Here is an 18,526-nt window from a genome sequence, read left to right as displayed (position 1 = left end):
ATAACTAATCTTAAATTCATAAATCTGAAATGAGTTAGATGTTGCTGTCGAAAACATAAATTTCGTTTCAGCTTCTTCACTTGTTTTAAAATGGAAACATCATGTGAATGTGGGATAAATCCACAGAATAATGTGGCTTTTTGAGTATTTTAAAATACGAAAGTTGTAAGATTACCTTGAATTTATTATATGTAAACATTGTTCGTTATGATTTTATAGTTAAGTCACATTAGGATATTGTGTTGCATAATAAATGATATGAATAGATGTTTTAATCAAAATGATCATGGGATGAATTCAATGATATTTGGTCATAATCTTTTAAACAGTTTTCCAGCTTTTGACCCGCCAAATAGTTCATCGTCTGTGGGTCAGAAATTATTCAAGCTCGATACCTCAGGTCGGATTTTTGCGTAGCATATTAAGTATTGAGTGTGCAAAATCATCCTATTATTGCAGTTTATAATAATTTCTGCTATCAAACAAAACCTAAATACTTAAATACTTTTTTTTCTACTTCAGACTGAGGAAGAAAGATCAAGGAAGACATCGTACTGGAATGTCTGGTCATTTCTTTCAGCATCCCTAAAAAAGTGGCCAAAGTGATTTTATTTTCATCCTTATTTCCCTCACTCATACTATAGACGTTAACATTTAGTTTAGCTCTTCAGCCCTTCTGTCACGCTGTCGGGTACATGGTGCCAAAACCAAACTCACACACAAAAAAAAGAAATGACAATACTTGCTTCATGGCAGCAGATGAGCTTTCACACTCATCCTATTAGGGATTAGCCCAAAGATTACTAGAGTCTCATCCACTCTGTTGGGGATGCCTTAAGCAGCTGCAACCCAGTGACATCTGCAGACATGGAGGACGCAGGACAGTCCTGTGACTTAAGACTCTGCACAAAGATGAGAAGGTGTGCATTGTTGGTATTGATATGAGGTAGATTATATTTTGTGTGCTTTGTTGTATCAGGTTATATTTGCCTTTCATCAGTCATCTTCATATATTTCCTTTTTTTTATTATTCAACTTTTATTGTCAAACAATTTACTGTGATGTTGAAATAATGAGTCATTTAATCAATTTAAATAAATTTGATGACAGCCACTGTGATGACAAAAAAGCTAAAATTCAAAACAATAAACCTCTTTGTCCATATTCTGAGAGGTGAAGAATTAATTAATTACAATTAAATGAAAATGGAAAGAAAGATGACTATGGAAACAATTTTCTAAAAAATTAAAAACAATAATAATCAATTAGAAGAACACAGTGTTTTCTTGGAGAGCAATGCCTGCTGGCTGTAATGATCTCCAGTACCTTCCTGTTCAGCTTTAGACCTGACAAAATCTGACACTGAAAACACTGTTGTTTTTTCACTATATTTTATAGAATCATCCATTATTTCAGCACCTTGCTGCATTTTTTCTACATTAAGTCAATAAGCACTGACATCATTATTATTATTACTATTATACAATACCTGGAGACTTTTGTCCCCTTTGTCCTTTAATACTTAGCATTTAATGACATTTTATACACTTAAAATTAACTTAGTCCAGAGTTATCTTAATCAAACTACTCATTAGCTTATAGTCAGTGGTTTTAGGTAAATACAAATTATGTTTATATTTTTAGTAACATGAATGTTCAAGTACCTCAGAATGATTTTAAACAGAATTTTAGAGGGTATTTAATTTAAAACAAAAATCCATCAGAAAATCAGGATGTAATCTCAAACCCACAATCATTCTTGACTACATTTCCCAGAAAACATAGCGGCACGTACAGAAGGCCTACGTCACGTACACTCCCAACTTCCGGTTGAAGTGTAAATGGATACATGACACAGTTGTTTGGAAGAAAGCTATCTTCAGGAAAACCTTTGACGTTCACAAGAATTCTCCAAGGGTTTTTGACACCTTTACGACTGACATCGCTGTGCAAAGTAGGCCGCGATGGAAGCGGTCCCCCGGATGCTTATGATCTGGCTGGATCTGAAGGAGGCAGGGGAGTTCCAGTTCAGCTCGTCCGTCAGGCAGGTGAGCTGGGTGGAGAATGGAGCAACAGGGCTGAAAGTCATCTAAAGTAGGATTATGGAAGAATAAAATAAACCAACCAAGAACCAAACACCATTTGTAACATTTCACACCGAGAGTTGGAAACTGCTGCGTGTCGAGAATGAGAGAATTTTCCAGAAAGGTTGTTTGGCCAGCTAGCTTAGGTCTGGTTCTGGCAAGCCCCCCTTAAACCATCGCCTTTGTTTGCTAACGTTGCTAATTATGAACCAGAAACTCAATTTGGAGTTTATATTTACCATCGACTGAACTCGGTACATGAAGCAGTGACTGTACTAAAGACAATTGTAGTTATGGGGTAAGTTAGGTGATTGGCTTCTTTGGGCCCAGTCAGACGACCGAACAGGAAAATAACAAACAGTGATCTCACTGTCACATGCACCTCAGCGAACCAGGAGCCTCTTTAGCCAGGATCATCTCCAAAGGAGACTTTATAAATTACCAGACATTTAAAACGAATATCATTAATTATTTTTTTTTTACCAGTTACTATACTGTTACATCTACAGGAATGTGTAGTTATGTCACTAAGTGACACCATTCAGATCAATCTGAAAACGGGTTATGTCAGTTTGCATACCACGTCAGAATAGCACACCGTGCGTTTACATGTATATGCTTATCTATCGGTTTAGACTTCTTTGTCAAAAGACCATACACATTAATCCCAACCTAAACTAGGGGTGTTAAAATCTAATCGAAAATCGGAATTTTTTGCTTCACAATTTTAAAATAGATTTCTTTTTTTTTTCTTTTTTTTTTTTTTTTTTTAATAAATAAAAATAATCCATTATAAAAAAAAAAATGTGGTCATTTTTTATTGTTTTTATTGATCTTTTTACTTGTCTTCTTGGGCATTATAACAGTAAAAGGATGGTCTGGCTAGTGGGTTGTTTTTTCCTCATTGAATTCAAGAAAAAAAAAAAAAAAAGTTTTATTAATTTATTTTGTTTTTAATCTACAAAAATCAGCAACATCGAAGAATTGTGAGAATCGCAATTTAAATCGGATCGGCACCAAAAAAAATTGGAAGCGAATCGAATGGGGATAAAAGCATATCGTCACAGCCCTAACCTAAACCATATCTTTAACCCTAACCCCTTTAAGACATTACAGAAAACTGTAGTCTTGGTATATTATACATTAAATGAGCTTCGTTTTGCTACTTACTTTGATACGCATGCGCATTAAGCAAAGCAATTCTATCCTATATTAAACAGATATCACGCCTGTGTATAAAAATAAATAAAATCTAAAATAAAAGTGTTTAAATTTGTAAACAATTTATGACATTAAGAAAGTTAGCGAAAGAGAAAACCAAACTCTGATCTTTGTTTTTATTGCAAAAGAATTTCATGTGATAAACATCTAGATGACCACAAATAGTGACACAAATAATTTAGTTTAACTACATAACGCTGTCACAGTTATAAAAGCTATCTTGTGTATTAAATGAGAGATTGTACCGCATCCATAGGTGTATGTTTTTACTTTTAATTATGATTTAAAACCAAAATGTGCCCTAACTGATGCTGTGGCTTTTAGCTTTGCAAAGAAACTAATTAACTAATTTCAAGAAATGGCCATTGAAAAGATGTAGGTTGTTTTATACACCTGAGTGGAAATTGACCTTATGGAGATTATGAAGACCATTAAAGATAAATTTCTCATATTAAAGGAGTTTTTTACATTTTTATTAGTTGAATTTAATGACCGAAGAGGCATTTGGACATGTTTATTTTTCTGTTAGAATGTCAGAGTCCTGAAAGACTCAACTTCCAGGTAAATGTCGAATGTTTACGAGAAAAATACTGTGATCAGTGCATTAGTCATCCTTATCAAGTGACCTGTTTTACAAACCCTTCCTGATGCAAATTTTCAAAACAGACCTTTGCACTCATCACACTCCTCAGTGTTTTGTAATGTCTTCGAGGTAATGGCTCTCTTCAGGGTTGTTACTCAGAATGGTCACTGTAAAAGTTTCAGCCAAGATGGTTTTATCTAAAGTTTTATCTCAAATACTGTAGGAAAGTTAAAGTAGTACAACCTCTACAAGGTACAAAGTAGTCTTTTACCTCCTTTATGCAAAACTAAACTTTTTTTTTCTTTTTTGCTTGTGGAAGGGAGAACAAAATAACCTCTGTCCTGTTGCCATGCCATTGTTCATCGTTCCAGTTTTCTTGTGACCCTCATGCCTCCATGAATTTATGTAAAACTGAAACACAACAGCTAATTAAAGCATAACTTTGTCTGCAGGGCTGTTTACCTGCTGACCTGCCATTAAGCAGCTTATTGCTTATTATAGTAACTTGTTAGGATGCTGAAAGTCTTGGCAAAGCATCATGGGAGTGAGGCTGGAAAAGTCTTAAGCCTTGGCATTTGATGAAGACTCAAGATTAGAATTATGACTAATTGACTGAAGACAGTTGAGGTGATTGTTATAAATCTTTTAAGTTGTTTCTCTGAATATAAAATAATGGGTTTTGACTGTTAGAGCAGAAGTTAGATTAATGATTCTTTTTAACAGTACATTTATCTACGCATTGCTTCTGTTTTGTTTTACTCCAGTTTATCACGAAGAACTACGGAGAGAATCCAGACAACTACAATGAGCAGCTGAAGAAACTGGAAACTTTGCGGCAGGTAAATATTGTCTGAAACATCAGCAAAGCAGAATATTTGTTCTCCTATTGCTGACTGTAGGGGATTTTAAAGCTACTGACGCTGATGATAAGGCTAATGTGTAAAAAAAAAAAAAAAAAAAAAAAAAAAAAAATCTGATTTACAGAATGGGGTAATTAAATGGGGTTTTTTTTATAACCACATTCAAGGCTGATATTTAGATGGTTTCATTTTTTTTTCAGAAAAAAAAACCTTCTCTGAAGAATACTTTTTAATTTTTGAATATTGGTATGATTATAAAGACTATTCAATATAATAAAGAAATCTTCAGTACACCAAGTATTTCAAGTGTATGGAAGTGTGGAGCTGCACCCAAGGTAAAAATAGGATCCTTAAAACATTGTAGCATGATAGTTAATATTGTAAAAATGTAGAATATATCATGTGAAATCATTGACCATGCAGAAACTAATGAAAGTCTATAATACGAACTGGAAGTAAGTTCTTGGAGTGAGTTTTATTTCCATTAAGAACATCCTGTTTATGGAAAGGAATGTTTTCTATAATGCACAAGTTTTACACAAATTATTGTAATTCAATTCAGCTTCATTTACATTTATTTATTTATATTTTTACATACAAATCAATTCAAGCCAATTCATACATAGCCTATAATAGAAACCAACCGATTGCATCGAGTCATGTCTTCGATCCAATCCCCCATCCTGAGCATGCATGAGGCGACAGTGGGAAGGAAAAAATTCCAGAACCCGGCTCAGGGAGGGCAGCCATCTGCTTCGACTGGTTAGATTTCAGAAAATAAATATCACAACTTTCTGTTGGAATCTGGTTGTTTGGATGGCCATGGTTAGTATCCATGCTAACATCTTCCAGAAGCATAGAGCTGCCTCCCACCAAAGGGAGAATAAAAATGGTAATAAAGCATTTTATTTAATTGAGAGCTTTCCGATATCTTCAAAGATGCTTTACATACTGACTGGTAGTAAAGAAGATAAACAAAACATTTAAAATGAAATAAGAGAAAACGACAACATCCAAGTAAATATCAAGTTTTAAAAACATTAAAAGCAATTTTAAAAAGATGAGTTTGGATGTGAATAGATCTGTTAAAGTTCTCATAGGGAGTGTCAGAGAACTCCTGATAGAGGGGGCTGCTGGGGAGAAGGCTCTGACTCCCCAGGCTCTCTGCTTGGTCCTGAAGGGAGGATGAAGGAAGATGAAGTTTGAGGATTGGAGGTTTTGGTATGGAGTGTAGGGGAGGGGGCCTGGTAATGGGGGGATTCAAATTGGATGCATTTAGGGCTGGGAAGCCTGTGGAAGGGATTGGAAATATGGACCTTATCTCTACGTCACAACTAATTTCCTGTTTTTATTCCATTTGATTCAATATCGATTTATTTACAGATGTTTACACAACACCAATTTTTCTTGAATATTGCAAATGAAGACATGGTGGGAGTGAAAGACATTTGGGATTTTGTTCAGTATTTTCATGAGAGTGTTTGCTTTCACTCAAGTGTTTGATGTTTAGCTGAGACGTTGTGGAGGCATAAATATGATGGCTGTTGCATTTTGGAGGATTTGTTTAAGCTGTTATGAACAACTTGTGTGTTTACTGGGTCTTTAAGGAATGAAATTATTATTTTTTCCAAACCCTGCCTCCTAACCCATCCCCGGTTGGGGAAAGAAATCTCACAACTTCTGACCCTCCTCTGATGAATTAAAGTCAAACTCATTGTATGTAATAGTTTGTGCCCCAACTGATTTATTTATTTATTTTTTTTGCTTTTTGTTCATTTCTTCAGGGATGATCTAAGAGCAGATTTATAAAATTATATTTTATAACAAATTATATATTGTATTTGACACTTAGAAATGAACTCATTGAACACCATGAAGCAGATGATGAATTCTTGACATTACTCATTAAAACTTTGGAATGTATTGCTGTGTAAAGTAAAGAAATTTTGTTAAACACACTGTTTATGTCTGTTTACAGAGCGCAGTAAATGTGACGAGAGATTTCGAGGGATGCAGCATCCTAAGGAAGTACTTCGGCCAGCTGCATTACCTCCAGAGCCGAGTACCCATGGGAACAGGCCAGGAAGCTGCCGTGCCCATTTCATGGTAGTAATACACACAAACGCATGGAAGCAAAGGCTTTCACACAGAAATCTGAAGCTTAAATTAGTTCATTATGGAGGTTTTTTCTGGATTACATCAGTCACTGACTAAATGTGGTTGTATGCCATTAGAGGAAAATAATGGAAACCTTTTACATAATGGATAAATATCTAATGAGCTTGTGTGGTTTAATTTATTATTACTTTGCAGCAGACTGGATGCTGCTGTTTGTGTCCCGTAAAATTGGTGACAAGACAGATATATTCTCGTTTGGCATTTTTAAAAATGTGTGTTTTATACCCTCCTGCTCAAATGGAAATAAATTCTCCTCTTCACTGTAGCATAATAGAAGTTAGCTTTACTTTAGCATTGCTTTGTAGTCTGAGAATCCTATAAGTGAGTGATACTTTACACACACCTGTCTCTATATACCTGTTTTGCTCAAACACCTTTACATCCTATACAGGACAGAAAACTTCTCTCGAAAAACAGTCACCCATGATGACATCAGCTACGAGCAGGCATGCATTCTCTACAATCTTGGTAAGTAAACCCTCTTACAGTCAGAAGTAAATTTAAATGAATTACTTGCTGTAAAGCGGCGCCGGTAAAACTGGCTGCGGGGCCTGAGTTAAGCTTGGTTCTGTATGATTCTTTTGTCATTAATGTTACATGTCTGTATGTCAAACCTTGGACGAGCTGGCTTGAACTTTGAATTTCCCCTCTGGGATGAATAAAGTGTCTTTGATTTGATTTGATTCTGACTGAAAAGTTGCTTTTCTGTATCTAAAGTAACCTTTGTGTCTCACATTTTACATTTCTGTCGCAAAAATGAGATGAATCTACTTTTATTTACATGGATTTTTTCAGTACATGCATTTGATTAATATTTAGGAAAATTGAAGCATCAGACTTATTCTGTGCTCCGCAGTTTGCTTCATCACAACAAAAAGGAACATTTAATTAATTAGGTATGCATATCCATGTGTAATATTTGTGCAGTACAGCAATGCTAAGGTTTAGATTTGCTATAAGATACACTGTATGTTAAAGATGAGAATACATCTTTCATCAGTCTGCTCTGTTTTCTGTGCATTATCATATTGCATATCATGCCCAGAAGATTGGCATGAAAACAAAACATATGTACTCCCTGTTATGAAAACTGCAGAGAAGGTCAGAGTCAGCCTGTAGCAAGACCTTCAAACATCTCCAAATCTATCTCCGCAGGGGCCCTGCACTCCATGTTGGGAGCCATAGATAACAGGGTTTCCGAGGAGGTACGACACAAACATCCTAAACAGAAAAACTGATGAGATGTTTGTTCACACAGTCCTGCTGAGTCTGTGCTCTTGTTTCCAGGGGATGAAGGTGTCGTGCACACACTTCCAGTGTTCCGCGGGGGCTTTCGCTTACCTGAGAGACCATTTCAGCCACAACTTCAGCGTGGACATGAGCCACCAGATTCTTAACCTCAACATCAACCTTATGCTTGTAGGTTGAACACATGCACACACATTCATAAATACACACTGAAGTGTGTTGTTGAGTAGTATCTGTCTTTCAGGGCCAGGCTCAGGAGTGTCTTCTGGAGAAGTCCATGTTGGACAACAGGAAGAGTTTTCTGGTTGCGCGTATCAGTGCTCAGGTTTACTTTTCACTTTTGAATATTCATCACATTTTTTGGTGTTATATCAGTACTTCTTTTTTTTAAATTTTGTTTTAACTAAGTGTGACTGTGATGCTGCAGGTGGTGGATTACTATAAAGAAGCCTGCAGGGCTCTGGAAAACTCAGAGACAGCTTCCATGCTGGGAAAGATCCAGAAAGACTGGAAGAAACTGATTCAGATGAAAATCTACTACTTTGCTGCAATCGCACATGTGAGAATGTGGATAAGCTATTGAGTTAACATCTGTAATTATGTGAACTTGTGATTGTTTTTTTCGTCATACACATGGATCAGTAGACCTCGGTTTGAGTTTTATTTTCTCTCCTCAGCTTCATATGGGAAAACAGGCAGAAGAGCAGCAAAAGTATGGCGAACGGGTAAGATGAATTTTTACTATATTTTCCATCTGCAGTGCTGACATTTTGATCAGTGCAATGTTAAAGTGTCTCTATCGTACACATTTCAGTCTAATTTATTTTAATATGTAAGTCCAGAAGGGCAACAAATAATCAAGCATTTTTCACAAACCCCTTCATTCATTTTGTATTGATTGTCTCAGATCAGCCTCTGCCAGAAACAAGCGAACAGAGAAAGCTCCGCCCTATAACCTGCCTGCGGGCTCCGTCTGATTGGTCAAATCGAGAAGATGACCAATCACTGAGCCCCTCCCCCGCAATGTCACTAAAAATTTTGAAGTAAAAAAAAACTCAAAAACCAATGGTTTCATCGCCATGGAAACCAAACGCAGAGAGTTCTGGAAAACGCAAACATATGTTTATGTGATAAAAAACTGCGCAGCTCATATGTCTGATAAGTATCCAACACTATAACACTGTAGAAATCTCAGGAAACTAGAAATAGCATCATAGAGCCGCTCTAACTAAATGTTTGCTGAGAGGAACAAACAGCCTCTCCACAAACTGCCAGATTTATTTTACTTTATATACTCCTACTAGTTAATACATGCAACTCAGTCTGGAGGGACTTGTTAAGCCAGATGACTTAGTTTATTAGTTCCAGCTTTGCTAAATTATGAAAAGTTCCTTTTTGAATAGTTTATTAATAATAATAATAATAATAATAATAACAATAATAATAATAATGATTTTGTCTTCACAGTTGGCTTATTTGCAGAGTTCTTTGGATAAACTCAATGAAGCTATCAAGCTAGCTAAGGTAAATGCTTTTCCTTCTTGTGCTGTATAACCTTTCTTTAAAAAGATCTTTTGTTTTGCAAACTAATCTTTTTTTTCTTTTTTTCTTTTTTTCTTTTTTATTGTGATCAAACTAGGGTCAGCCTGACAGAGTGCAAGAAGCCTTGAGATTCACTATGGATGTAATTGGTGGAAAGTGAGTGTTCAATCTAACTAAAGCAGATTTCTTTTTCTCTCCTAATTGTAAGTTTTGATCAAACAAAGTCATCTTTCTGATGATGTTTTCTTTGAATCTGCAGGTTTAATTCTGCCAAAAAGGACAATGATTTCATTTATCATGAGACTGTTCCCTCTCTGGAGACTCTTCCCTCTGTAAAGGGTAACAGAAAGTGTCATGTTTTAGTGCTTCCACTCAGTTACTGTCGATGCAAAACTGGTTTTGCTTATCTGTGTGTGTCATCTCATGGCTGCACGCAGTAATTAGAACAGTAGGTAATCTGTTCTGCCATTTCTAACTTGGCATAAACTTGTTTCTCCTTCTTGATTCCAGTTTTGTAACTCAGCAGGGTCCACAAGTTGTAATCATGGGCTTTATGTCTTTACACTTTCTAAAACAGTTATTATATAGGTTGCCAGTCTGAGCTCAAATTAGAGTGTGGTGGCAGAGTTGAACCATTGACATTGTGAAATTTGGTCCTTTTTTAAACATTTAAATGTATCCCATTAAAGTCACTGGGTAGATGCTTCCAAACATTTGACTGGTAAAATGTCCCTTCGCCATTCAGCAGTTAACAAAGCTTATTTTGGGTTATTGAGAGCCTTCATGTTCACATCCACACTTCAAGATTCACCATAAATTCATTTTGAATTTTTGATGTTTCAATTGACAAATTATTATTGATGAAATTGTAATGCCAAGTGATTTTACTGAGGATTTTTTTTTTTTTTATAAAGCTTTTAAGCTTGTTTGATCCAGAAAATGAAACCATATGTCTTTAAACCAGCTCTTTGTCTTTCCAGGTGCTCCTCTAGTTAAAGCCTTGCCAGTAAATCCCACTGATCCCAGTGTCACTGGACCAGATCTGTTTGCCAAACTGGTGCCCATGGCTGCACACGAAGCCTCCTCTCTATACAGGTGGGCTTTTTCAGTGGATTGTCAGTTCACAAGAGAAATGAGAAGTTTTCCAAACTGAGAGACTTTTATGATTGCCTGTGGTCAATTCCAGCGAGGAGAAAGCCAAACTGCTGAGGGACGTCATGGCCAAGATTGATGGCAAGAATGAAACCTTAGAGTGAGTTCATGAATGTGTGCCTTGTCAGTGTTCATAAGGATATTTTGTAAAAATCATAGCTGACATTTTATCAGCTTTACCATCATTAAATTATAGTTGCTAGAAGTTCTTGTGTAGCCACCATAATAGTTTTTTTTTCTCTCTGATGAGTCTTTAGGGGGGTCAAACCCATTTTTGTTGTACTAATACTGAATTGTTTACCTCATAACTGTGAACAGAGGATCTTCCAGCACTGTAAAATGTGAATTACAGTAATATTGGTAATAGATTTGTCACTGTGAAGATTTCCATCCAGTATCAGGTGACTGGTTTTGCATCTTCCCGCAGGCAGTTCATGGACTCTCTGGGACTGGAGCCAGAATCTGTCGACAACCTGGACATGTACAGCCACATACCTCCGGCCCTGATGGAGAAATGTGCTGCTCTCAGCGTCCGGCCAGACACAGTCAAAAGCCTCATTCAGTCCATGCAGGGTTGGTATAAACAGCCTCAAATACTTAGACTCGCAGTTCAGCAACTGTTTTCTTGTGATTCTTCTAATGTGTTTCTGTTTTATTCTGACTGAAGAGGATAGATGAATAGGGCTGATTTAAAAGCTCAAGCTTAAGTGGTTGTAATTTTTCCTCTTGGGAACGATGGCTGAAGTTAAACCATGTCAGCAGCCCCATCTTTTATTTTATATAAACAGTTATAGTCCATCCATTTTCTTAACCGATTAGTCTAATTCTCGGTCGTAGGAAGCTGGAGTCTATCCCAGCTTTCACTGGGTAAGAGGCAGGGTACACCCTGAATGGGTTGCCAGACCATCACAGGGCCAACGATAGAAAGCTCATTTAATAATAAACAACCCAGTTAGTAGGTGTTTCCCATTACATCAAATACAACAATTTAATGATGAACACATTTTTAATTGTATTGAGGTTTAATGCATTTGTAAGATTAGACGATAAACTTTCTGAGATGGTTCACAGAAAGCATTTATCTTATTAGCATCTCTTGTGCTTTCTATGTGAATTAGTACAGATATAAATGCACAAAAATTTACAGCTTTATGAAGAAAATGTATATATTTTCTTTCTTTTTTTTTTATTTTTATTGAATTAATTTCACATCCTTGCTTGTGCAGTGCTGTCAGGTGTCTTCACTGATGTTGAGTCTTCGCTGAAGGAGATCAGAGATGTCCTAGAGGCAGATGAAGCTGGTGAGCGAGCCCTGCAGGAGGTTGCCGGCCCTGCTGCAGGTGAAGTACACCCGGCAGCACAGAGCCAAGCTCTGGCTGAGATCCGCAGGGACCTGGAGAAGTACATGGAGGCGCACGAGAAGGCCAGTTTTACCAACACGGAGCTCCACCGGGCTATGAACCTTCACATCAGCAATCTGCGCCTGCTTGGGGGGCCACTGGAAAGTCTGAGAGAGGCACTGCCACGGCCCCAGCTTAGTGAAGGTGAGGATTAGTTCTGATGATAATGAGTTGCATCTAGTAATAAAGTATTGTTTTAAAGTTTTTTCTAAGCCTAAGAATTTGGTGTCAACTTAATCGGGGCAAAATTTTCATAATTTAATCAGATGATTTTGTTGACAGTCATGGCATTTTTTTGTCCGTTATGAAATGTTAGAAAATAGTGAACCCTGTTCTTGTCTAATGTACCTAAATATATATATATTTTTTTTTTTTAGACCAGACCTCCAAAACTTTAAAGTATTCATTCAACTTTGACATAAAAGAAAAGCCATGTCTGTTTATTTTTAAAAAGTCAAGGAGATGTGTATTACGTGGTTTTAATGTACGGCGCAGAGTCTAGAACTCTACCTGCTGCATTGTGGTGTTCCTCTATGAAAAACCGTGTGATGCACCTGTCCTTTTTGTTTAATCCGCTTATACTATTGTCCCACACAATAAACATTTTATAACAAATATTTATTTCTTTTTCATAAAACTTGCTAAATATGTCAAAGTATAGAAAATATTTTATATTGGCGTTGATATACTTATGTGGAAAAAAATTGTCAAGCTACAGCACGTTTCTCTCATTCATCTGTCAAAAGCCAGCTGATCTGAACCAGTTGATTATCAAGTTGCTATGGCGACACCTATAACGAAATGCTATAACTGTGATTTAACTTAGCAAACTATGTGTGTGATTATACAAAAATAATTCACGCCTGTTGGCGTTAGAATCCTCACTGAGGATGTTGTAATTATTTTTAATGAGCAACTAATACTGTTGAACTGAAATGCAAGAACTGGGTCCATTTGTGTAAACAACTGTCTGCCACGATATGTGGCAAATATTTGATATGACATGTCGCTAATATTTATAATTTTGTGATGTAAACTAAATGTCTCAGACTGAATGCAAGGGTTTTCATTATGAATGAAGCTTATTGTGTATGTTGTTTTCAGAGGAAGTAGCAGGGCTACAGTGTATGAAGCGAATCCTGGGAAAGGTTCAGGAGATGAGGGAACAGAGAGGCTCTTTGGAAAACCAACTCCGTGACCTCATCCAGCAGGATGACATCACCTCCACCCTTGTCACCACAGAAAGAACAGACATGAAGGTACATTCGACAGTTTATTGTAAAATGAAATTGCTTCGCTTCATATGTAAGGCCTTAATTTAAATGTATTTTCTTTCAGCGGATATTTGAGGAGCAACTAAAGAAGTATGAACAGGTCAAGGTCTACATTGACCAGAACCTTGCAGCACAGGAAAACATCTTGAAAGCCCTGACAGAGGCAAACGTTCAGTATGCCTCTGTTCGTAAGGGCCTGACCCAAACTGAGCAACAGTGGAACAGCACAGTTCAGGGACTGATAGGCTCGTATGAAGCATATGAAGACCTGATGAAGAAATCACAGGAAGGAAAGGAGTTCTATGATGACCTGGAGGCTAAAGCATCGCGCCTACTGGAGAAAGCGAAAGCCTTGTGCCAGATCAGGGCAGAAGAGAGGAAGCCCATCCTGGAAAAGTAAAGGAGATGTTCAGTCTGTAATGTTTGTTTTGGTCAAAGTCATTTTTAGTTTGTATCAAACTCCTTGATACATTATGCACTCAAAGTTTTTGTTGAGGACAAACTGTAGATTCAGATATATTTTGGCATTTTTATATTTTACAAGTTCAGCCTCCATAAAGACAGAGAGACCATTAAACCATTAATTTTACTGAAAAGAAATTACATTATGGAATTTTACATTTTCAGTTTTTTATAATGCATGTTTTTTATTTTCTGCCTCTCAACAGAGAGATCCAGAAGAAGCCTCCTGCACGGCCAACTGCAGCTAAGCCCTCTCTGAAGCCAAAGACTTCTGATTCGGATTCTATCTCTTCAAGCATAGAGGATCCAGAGCTGGCCCAGCTCAGTGCAGCCATCTTGGCCTTGGGGGGTGACTTGCCTGAGGACCTCCGCAGCCTTCCTCCTGATATTCCTTCCCTCCCCGTCACTGCAGGTCGTCAGCCTGGTCCTGAAGCCTTCCTTCCACCTGTAGGAAAACTGGGTGGCAGTTCCTCCCTACCTTGGCCTGGTGCACCAGGTGCCGGTGTTCCTCACTTCCCTGCCAATCTGCCACCTCCAGAGCTTCTGGCACGCATTGCTCAGTTTCCCACTTCAGGGCCCCTTGCAACACAGGGACCCCTACCACGTGTGCCCCTCCCTCAGATGACCCCACAGAGGCCTCCACAAATGCCAACCCAACCAGTTGTGACAGGTTATCGGCCACCTCATCCTCAAGCGCCACAGCCAGGTCCTGTTGGTCCTACCCCAGTCCGGCCCTCAACCACTACTGTAGACAGCATCCAGGCCCCTATCCCCAGCTATACCCCCACACCACACCACCACGTTCCAGCTGCAGTCTCAACTAGCTACACAGTTCCACAAATAGGAGCATACCCTCAGTTTGTTCCTCAGCCAGGGGTACAAGTTCCAGGCCCAGGCCACTCACCTGCTTCCCAGTCACAGCAGAAGCAACCACAACAGTATGCCCAGCCCATTGGTCAACCACTCCCACAGGGGTACCAGCCTGGTCCAAGGGGTATTCCTGGCCCTCATCCCCCCCAAGTCTATCCTCACGGATATATGCCCCCTCAGCCTGGTATTCCTTCTGTGTACCAGCAGACATTTCCAAGTCAGCTACAACCCCATCAGCAAAATGGCTTTCAGCCTCAACATCCAATGCCCCAAAGCTATCAGACCACACAGGGTTATGTACCCCAACAGCACCCTCAGTTGATGCCAGGCTCCATGCCAAGGCCACCTCAGGTTCAGATGCCACCTCACACGGCACACCTACCAACACCCCCAGCTTCTCAGCCAGGACCTTCTCTATCGCAGCCATATCTGCCTCATCCCAACCAACAGATACCCCCTGGACTTGCTCCACACCAACAGATGTTGCCACAACAGCAACAAATCTCAGTACTACCAAATGCACGGCAGATTCTGCCACACCCACAGATGCAGATGCCAGGTGGTCCCAGAATGCAGGTGCCCCCCACAAGTCAGACAATGCCTCCAATCTCACAGAACTACATTCCTCCCTCTAGCCAGGCCATTCACTCTACCTTGCACCCTCAGATGCCTCCCCCCTCACAACCTCATTTGGCCCATGGTCCTCAAGTTCACCTGTCGATGGGACCTATGCCCCAAATCCCCCCCAGCTCATTACCCCCACAGCATCACCCTCTGCCTGGACAGCCTCCAATACCAAATATGCCCCAGCAGCCATTGCAGATGCCCAGCCAATCCCAGCCTCACCCTGCACATTCTGGTGCGGTATGCTATACTGAGGGTGCTCCAGTGATGCCTCAGCAACCCCTGGCTCCTCAACCTGCAGCCCCCCAACAGCCTCAAGCTCCTATTTCTATGACCCCTGCACAACCTTCTCCTATGTATCCTTCAGCCCCAGGGACCAGTGTAACTCAAGGTGCGCCACAACAACCCCCCGTTGTAGGCACACATGCCCCACCTACTCAGCACATAATTCAGCCTTCTCCAGGAAGGCCCACTACAGTGCAACCACCCAACACTATCCCACCTTCTCCTTCGCCTTCCCCATCACCGTCTCCCTCTCCAGGTCCTGCCCCCCTGGGTCTGAACCAACAAAGACCCACACCAACCCCAACTCCTGGAGGCACAGCGCCATCCTCTCTTCCCTCCCCCTCTTCGGTTTCTCCTTCTACGTCTCTATTTCAACGACAGAACTCAAGCACAGATGACCTCCTCTCTTCAAGCCCAGAGAGCCAGCCTGGAGGCACTAAGGCTCCCACCAATGTCCTCCAGCCAACCAAGGCTGACCCACAGGACGGGGAGCGTCGGAAGAGAAGCGCCCAGGGAGTTCTCCTGATCCAGGGTGACCCATATCAAGCCCCAGAGCGGGTTGCCCATCTTCATGGTGAGTTGGAACGTTACAGAACTCAAGTAGATTCCCTGGAGCACCCCTCAGAGATTGAAGGGGGTCTGTCAGTGCTGGATGCCCGCTGGAAAGAGCTGCAAGACCAGCAAGAGAAAGACGCCCGTCAGCTCTCCATCGCGATCGCCCGCTGCTACACCATGAAGAACCGGCACCAGGACGTCATGCCCTATGACTTCAACCGTGTTGTGTTGCAGTCAGGCAAAGACGACTACATCAACGCCAGTTATGTGGAGGACTTGTCGCCATATTGCCCACGCCTTATTGCTACACAGGCTCCACTGACCGGGACAGCAGCAGATTTCTGGCTCATGGTGTACGAGCAGAAGGTCTCCCTGATAGTCTTGCTTGTTTCGGAGCAGGAGCTAGAAAAGGTACTCATATCTATCCAAAAGCAGAAACATAGTAATCATCATTTTGTGATTTTCTTTTTTTAAAATGCTATCTTCAATGTTTCCTAGGGAAAAGTTCTGCGCTACTTCCCTACAGAGCGCGGCCAGCAGCTCTCTCAGGGACCAATCACACTCAGCCTAACCACACAGAAAGCAACACCGACACATGTAGAACGCATGATCAGCCTTCAGTACCGTGACCAAAGTCTGAAGCGTACAGTTGTCCATCTTCAGTTTACTTCCTGGCCAGAGCTGTAAGTCATTCCTTCTTACATAAAAAAAAAGCTTTGAGCAGATGATGCAATATTCGACATTGCATCAATTTCTGGTGAATACCTTGTCAAAACCCCTTTGTATATCTCATACTTAAAACAACTTTATACATGGTGGGGCTTCTTTTCTGCCCCCTAGTGGATATCTTTTGAACTACAATAATGCTGACCACAGCAATAGGGCATACATGAAAAATATTTATTTATTTTTCAAATACTGTTAAAATGCTGTTTAAAGACTTTCTTGGGTCAGGTCTGTAACGTTCTCATCTTTCATTAGGGGTCTTCCTGACAGCAAGAGCAACCTCTTGCGATTCATCCAGGAGGTTCATGGACACTACCTTCACCAGAGACCCTTACACACACCTGTTGTGGTGCACTGCAGGTAAGTGCATTTCTGTAAACCTATCACTTTGTAGGCACAGCCATGTTAAAATTATGCTCCACTTCTGTTATTTCTATAGTTTCACATATAAAGACATAAAAAAAATTATCCCTATCAGGGCTTACATGAATATAATGTACGGTTATAAAGCCATTTCCATACTGTCCCTTGTTGTAGAGTGAGAAAAAAGTTTGCAAGTGGAAAACATTAAATACAGCTACCTACCAGTCCTCCCAGACCTCAGTTAGCTTGTTAAATATAAAATGTCAGTATGATTAGACAAAAACTGTTCAAGCATGTCTTGTTTTGGCAGGTTGCGGGAGAAAGTTACTTGTCTATAAAGAATATGACTGTATTGTTTAGAAATACAAAGTTGCTTCTGAACAAACCACAGGACTTCTAGGACAATGCCTTTTGAATAGCAAAGCCATAATGGACAGCAAACCAAAGATGGCATAACACCTCAAGCATGGAGTGCTGGACTGATGATTTGGGTTAAATTTGTAGCATCAAGCGTTTACACTTGGCAAGTGTTTTACACTGAAATGTGACCCCATCTGACAGAAAAGCTTTACTCACCTGCCTGAACACACTCTGTTTCAGCTCTGGTGTTGGACGCACCGGTGCCTTCTGTCTGCTGTATGCAGCTCTGCAGGAGCTGGAGGCAGGAAATGGAATCCCAGACCTTCCACTTCTGGTGAAGAAGATGAGACAGCAGAGGAAAAACATGCTCCAAGAAAAGGTAAGTTTACAGAAATAGTCATTTTTATTTTGATCAGATGAAGTAAAGATGTTGGAGTGGTATTGAAAATGCAAAACTTTAACACAGGTATATTATTTATTTAAAAAAAATCCCTTCTAACACGTATGAGTAAGTAAATAATTTTCTTTTACGCCAGCCTTCATGTCTTGATCATTTCTTTAAAAAAAAAAAAAAAAAAAATTCCAGCTCCATTTGAAGTTCTGCTACGAGGCCGTGCTGAAGCACACCGAGCAGGTTCTTCAACGCCATGGCATCACGACTGCCACTTACAGCAAGAACACCAACTCTGCAGCCACAAAGGTTTGACTTTTTTTTTTTTCTAGCCAGGTTTTGTATGTA

The 18,526-nt window shown here is 39.6% G+C and overlaps 1 protein-coding gene across 1 annotated transcript in view; it reads left to right on the top strand.

Annotated features, from left to right (window-relative positions):
• Positions 1-1,703: 1,703 nt before the first annotated feature.
• Positions 1,704-18,526, top strand: part of ptpn23a (protein tyrosine phosphatase, non-receptor type 23, a) — an 18,619-nt gene continuing 1,796 nt past the window's right edge. The window contains exons 1-23 of the mRNA XM_079239984.1: positions 1,704-2,048; positions 4,653-4,727; positions 6,727-6,854; positions 7,318-7,394; positions 8,082-8,131; positions 8,214-8,345; positions 8,419-8,499; positions 8,602-8,733; positions 8,852-8,899; positions 9,642-9,698; positions 9,814-9,872; positions 9,976-10,055; positions 10,697-10,811; positions 10,903-10,968; positions 11,296-11,441; positions 12,095-12,412; positions 13,373-13,527; positions 13,607-13,938; positions 14,211-16,749; positions 16,837-17,021; positions 17,320-17,424; positions 18,028-18,166; positions 18,374-18,487. Coding sequence (XP_079096110.1) covers positions 1,965-2,048; positions 4,653-4,727; positions 6,727-6,854; positions 7,318-7,394; positions 8,082-8,131; positions 8,214-8,345; positions 8,419-8,499; positions 8,602-8,733; positions 8,852-8,899; positions 9,642-9,698; positions 9,814-9,872; positions 9,976-10,055; positions 10,697-10,811; positions 10,903-10,968; positions 11,296-11,441; positions 12,095-12,412; positions 13,373-13,527; positions 13,607-13,938; positions 14,211-16,749; positions 16,837-17,021; positions 17,320-17,424; positions 18,028-18,166; positions 18,374-18,487 — 5,217 coding nt within the window. The 5' untranslated portion in view covers positions 1,704-1,964. The remainder of the gene's footprint in view (positions 2,049-4,652; positions 4,728-6,726; positions 6,855-7,317; positions 7,395-8,081; positions 8,132-8,213; positions 8,346-8,418; positions 8,500-8,601; positions 8,734-8,851; positions 8,900-9,641; positions 9,699-9,813; positions 9,873-9,975; positions 10,056-10,696; positions 10,812-10,902; positions 10,969-11,295; positions 11,442-12,094; positions 12,413-13,372; positions 13,528-13,606; positions 13,939-14,210; positions 16,750-16,836; positions 17,022-17,319; positions 17,425-18,027; positions 18,167-18,373; positions 18,488-18,526) is intronic.

This window comes from Telmatherina bonti (assembly GCF_933228915.1).
Source record: "Telmatherina bonti genome assembly, chromosome: 5".
In the NCBI taxonomy this organism is placed as follows: domain Eukaryota; kingdom Metazoa; phylum Chordata; class Actinopteri; order Atheriniformes; family Telmatherinidae; genus Telmatherina; species Telmatherina bonti.
This window is presented reverse-complemented; position numbering and strand designations above follow the sequence as displayed.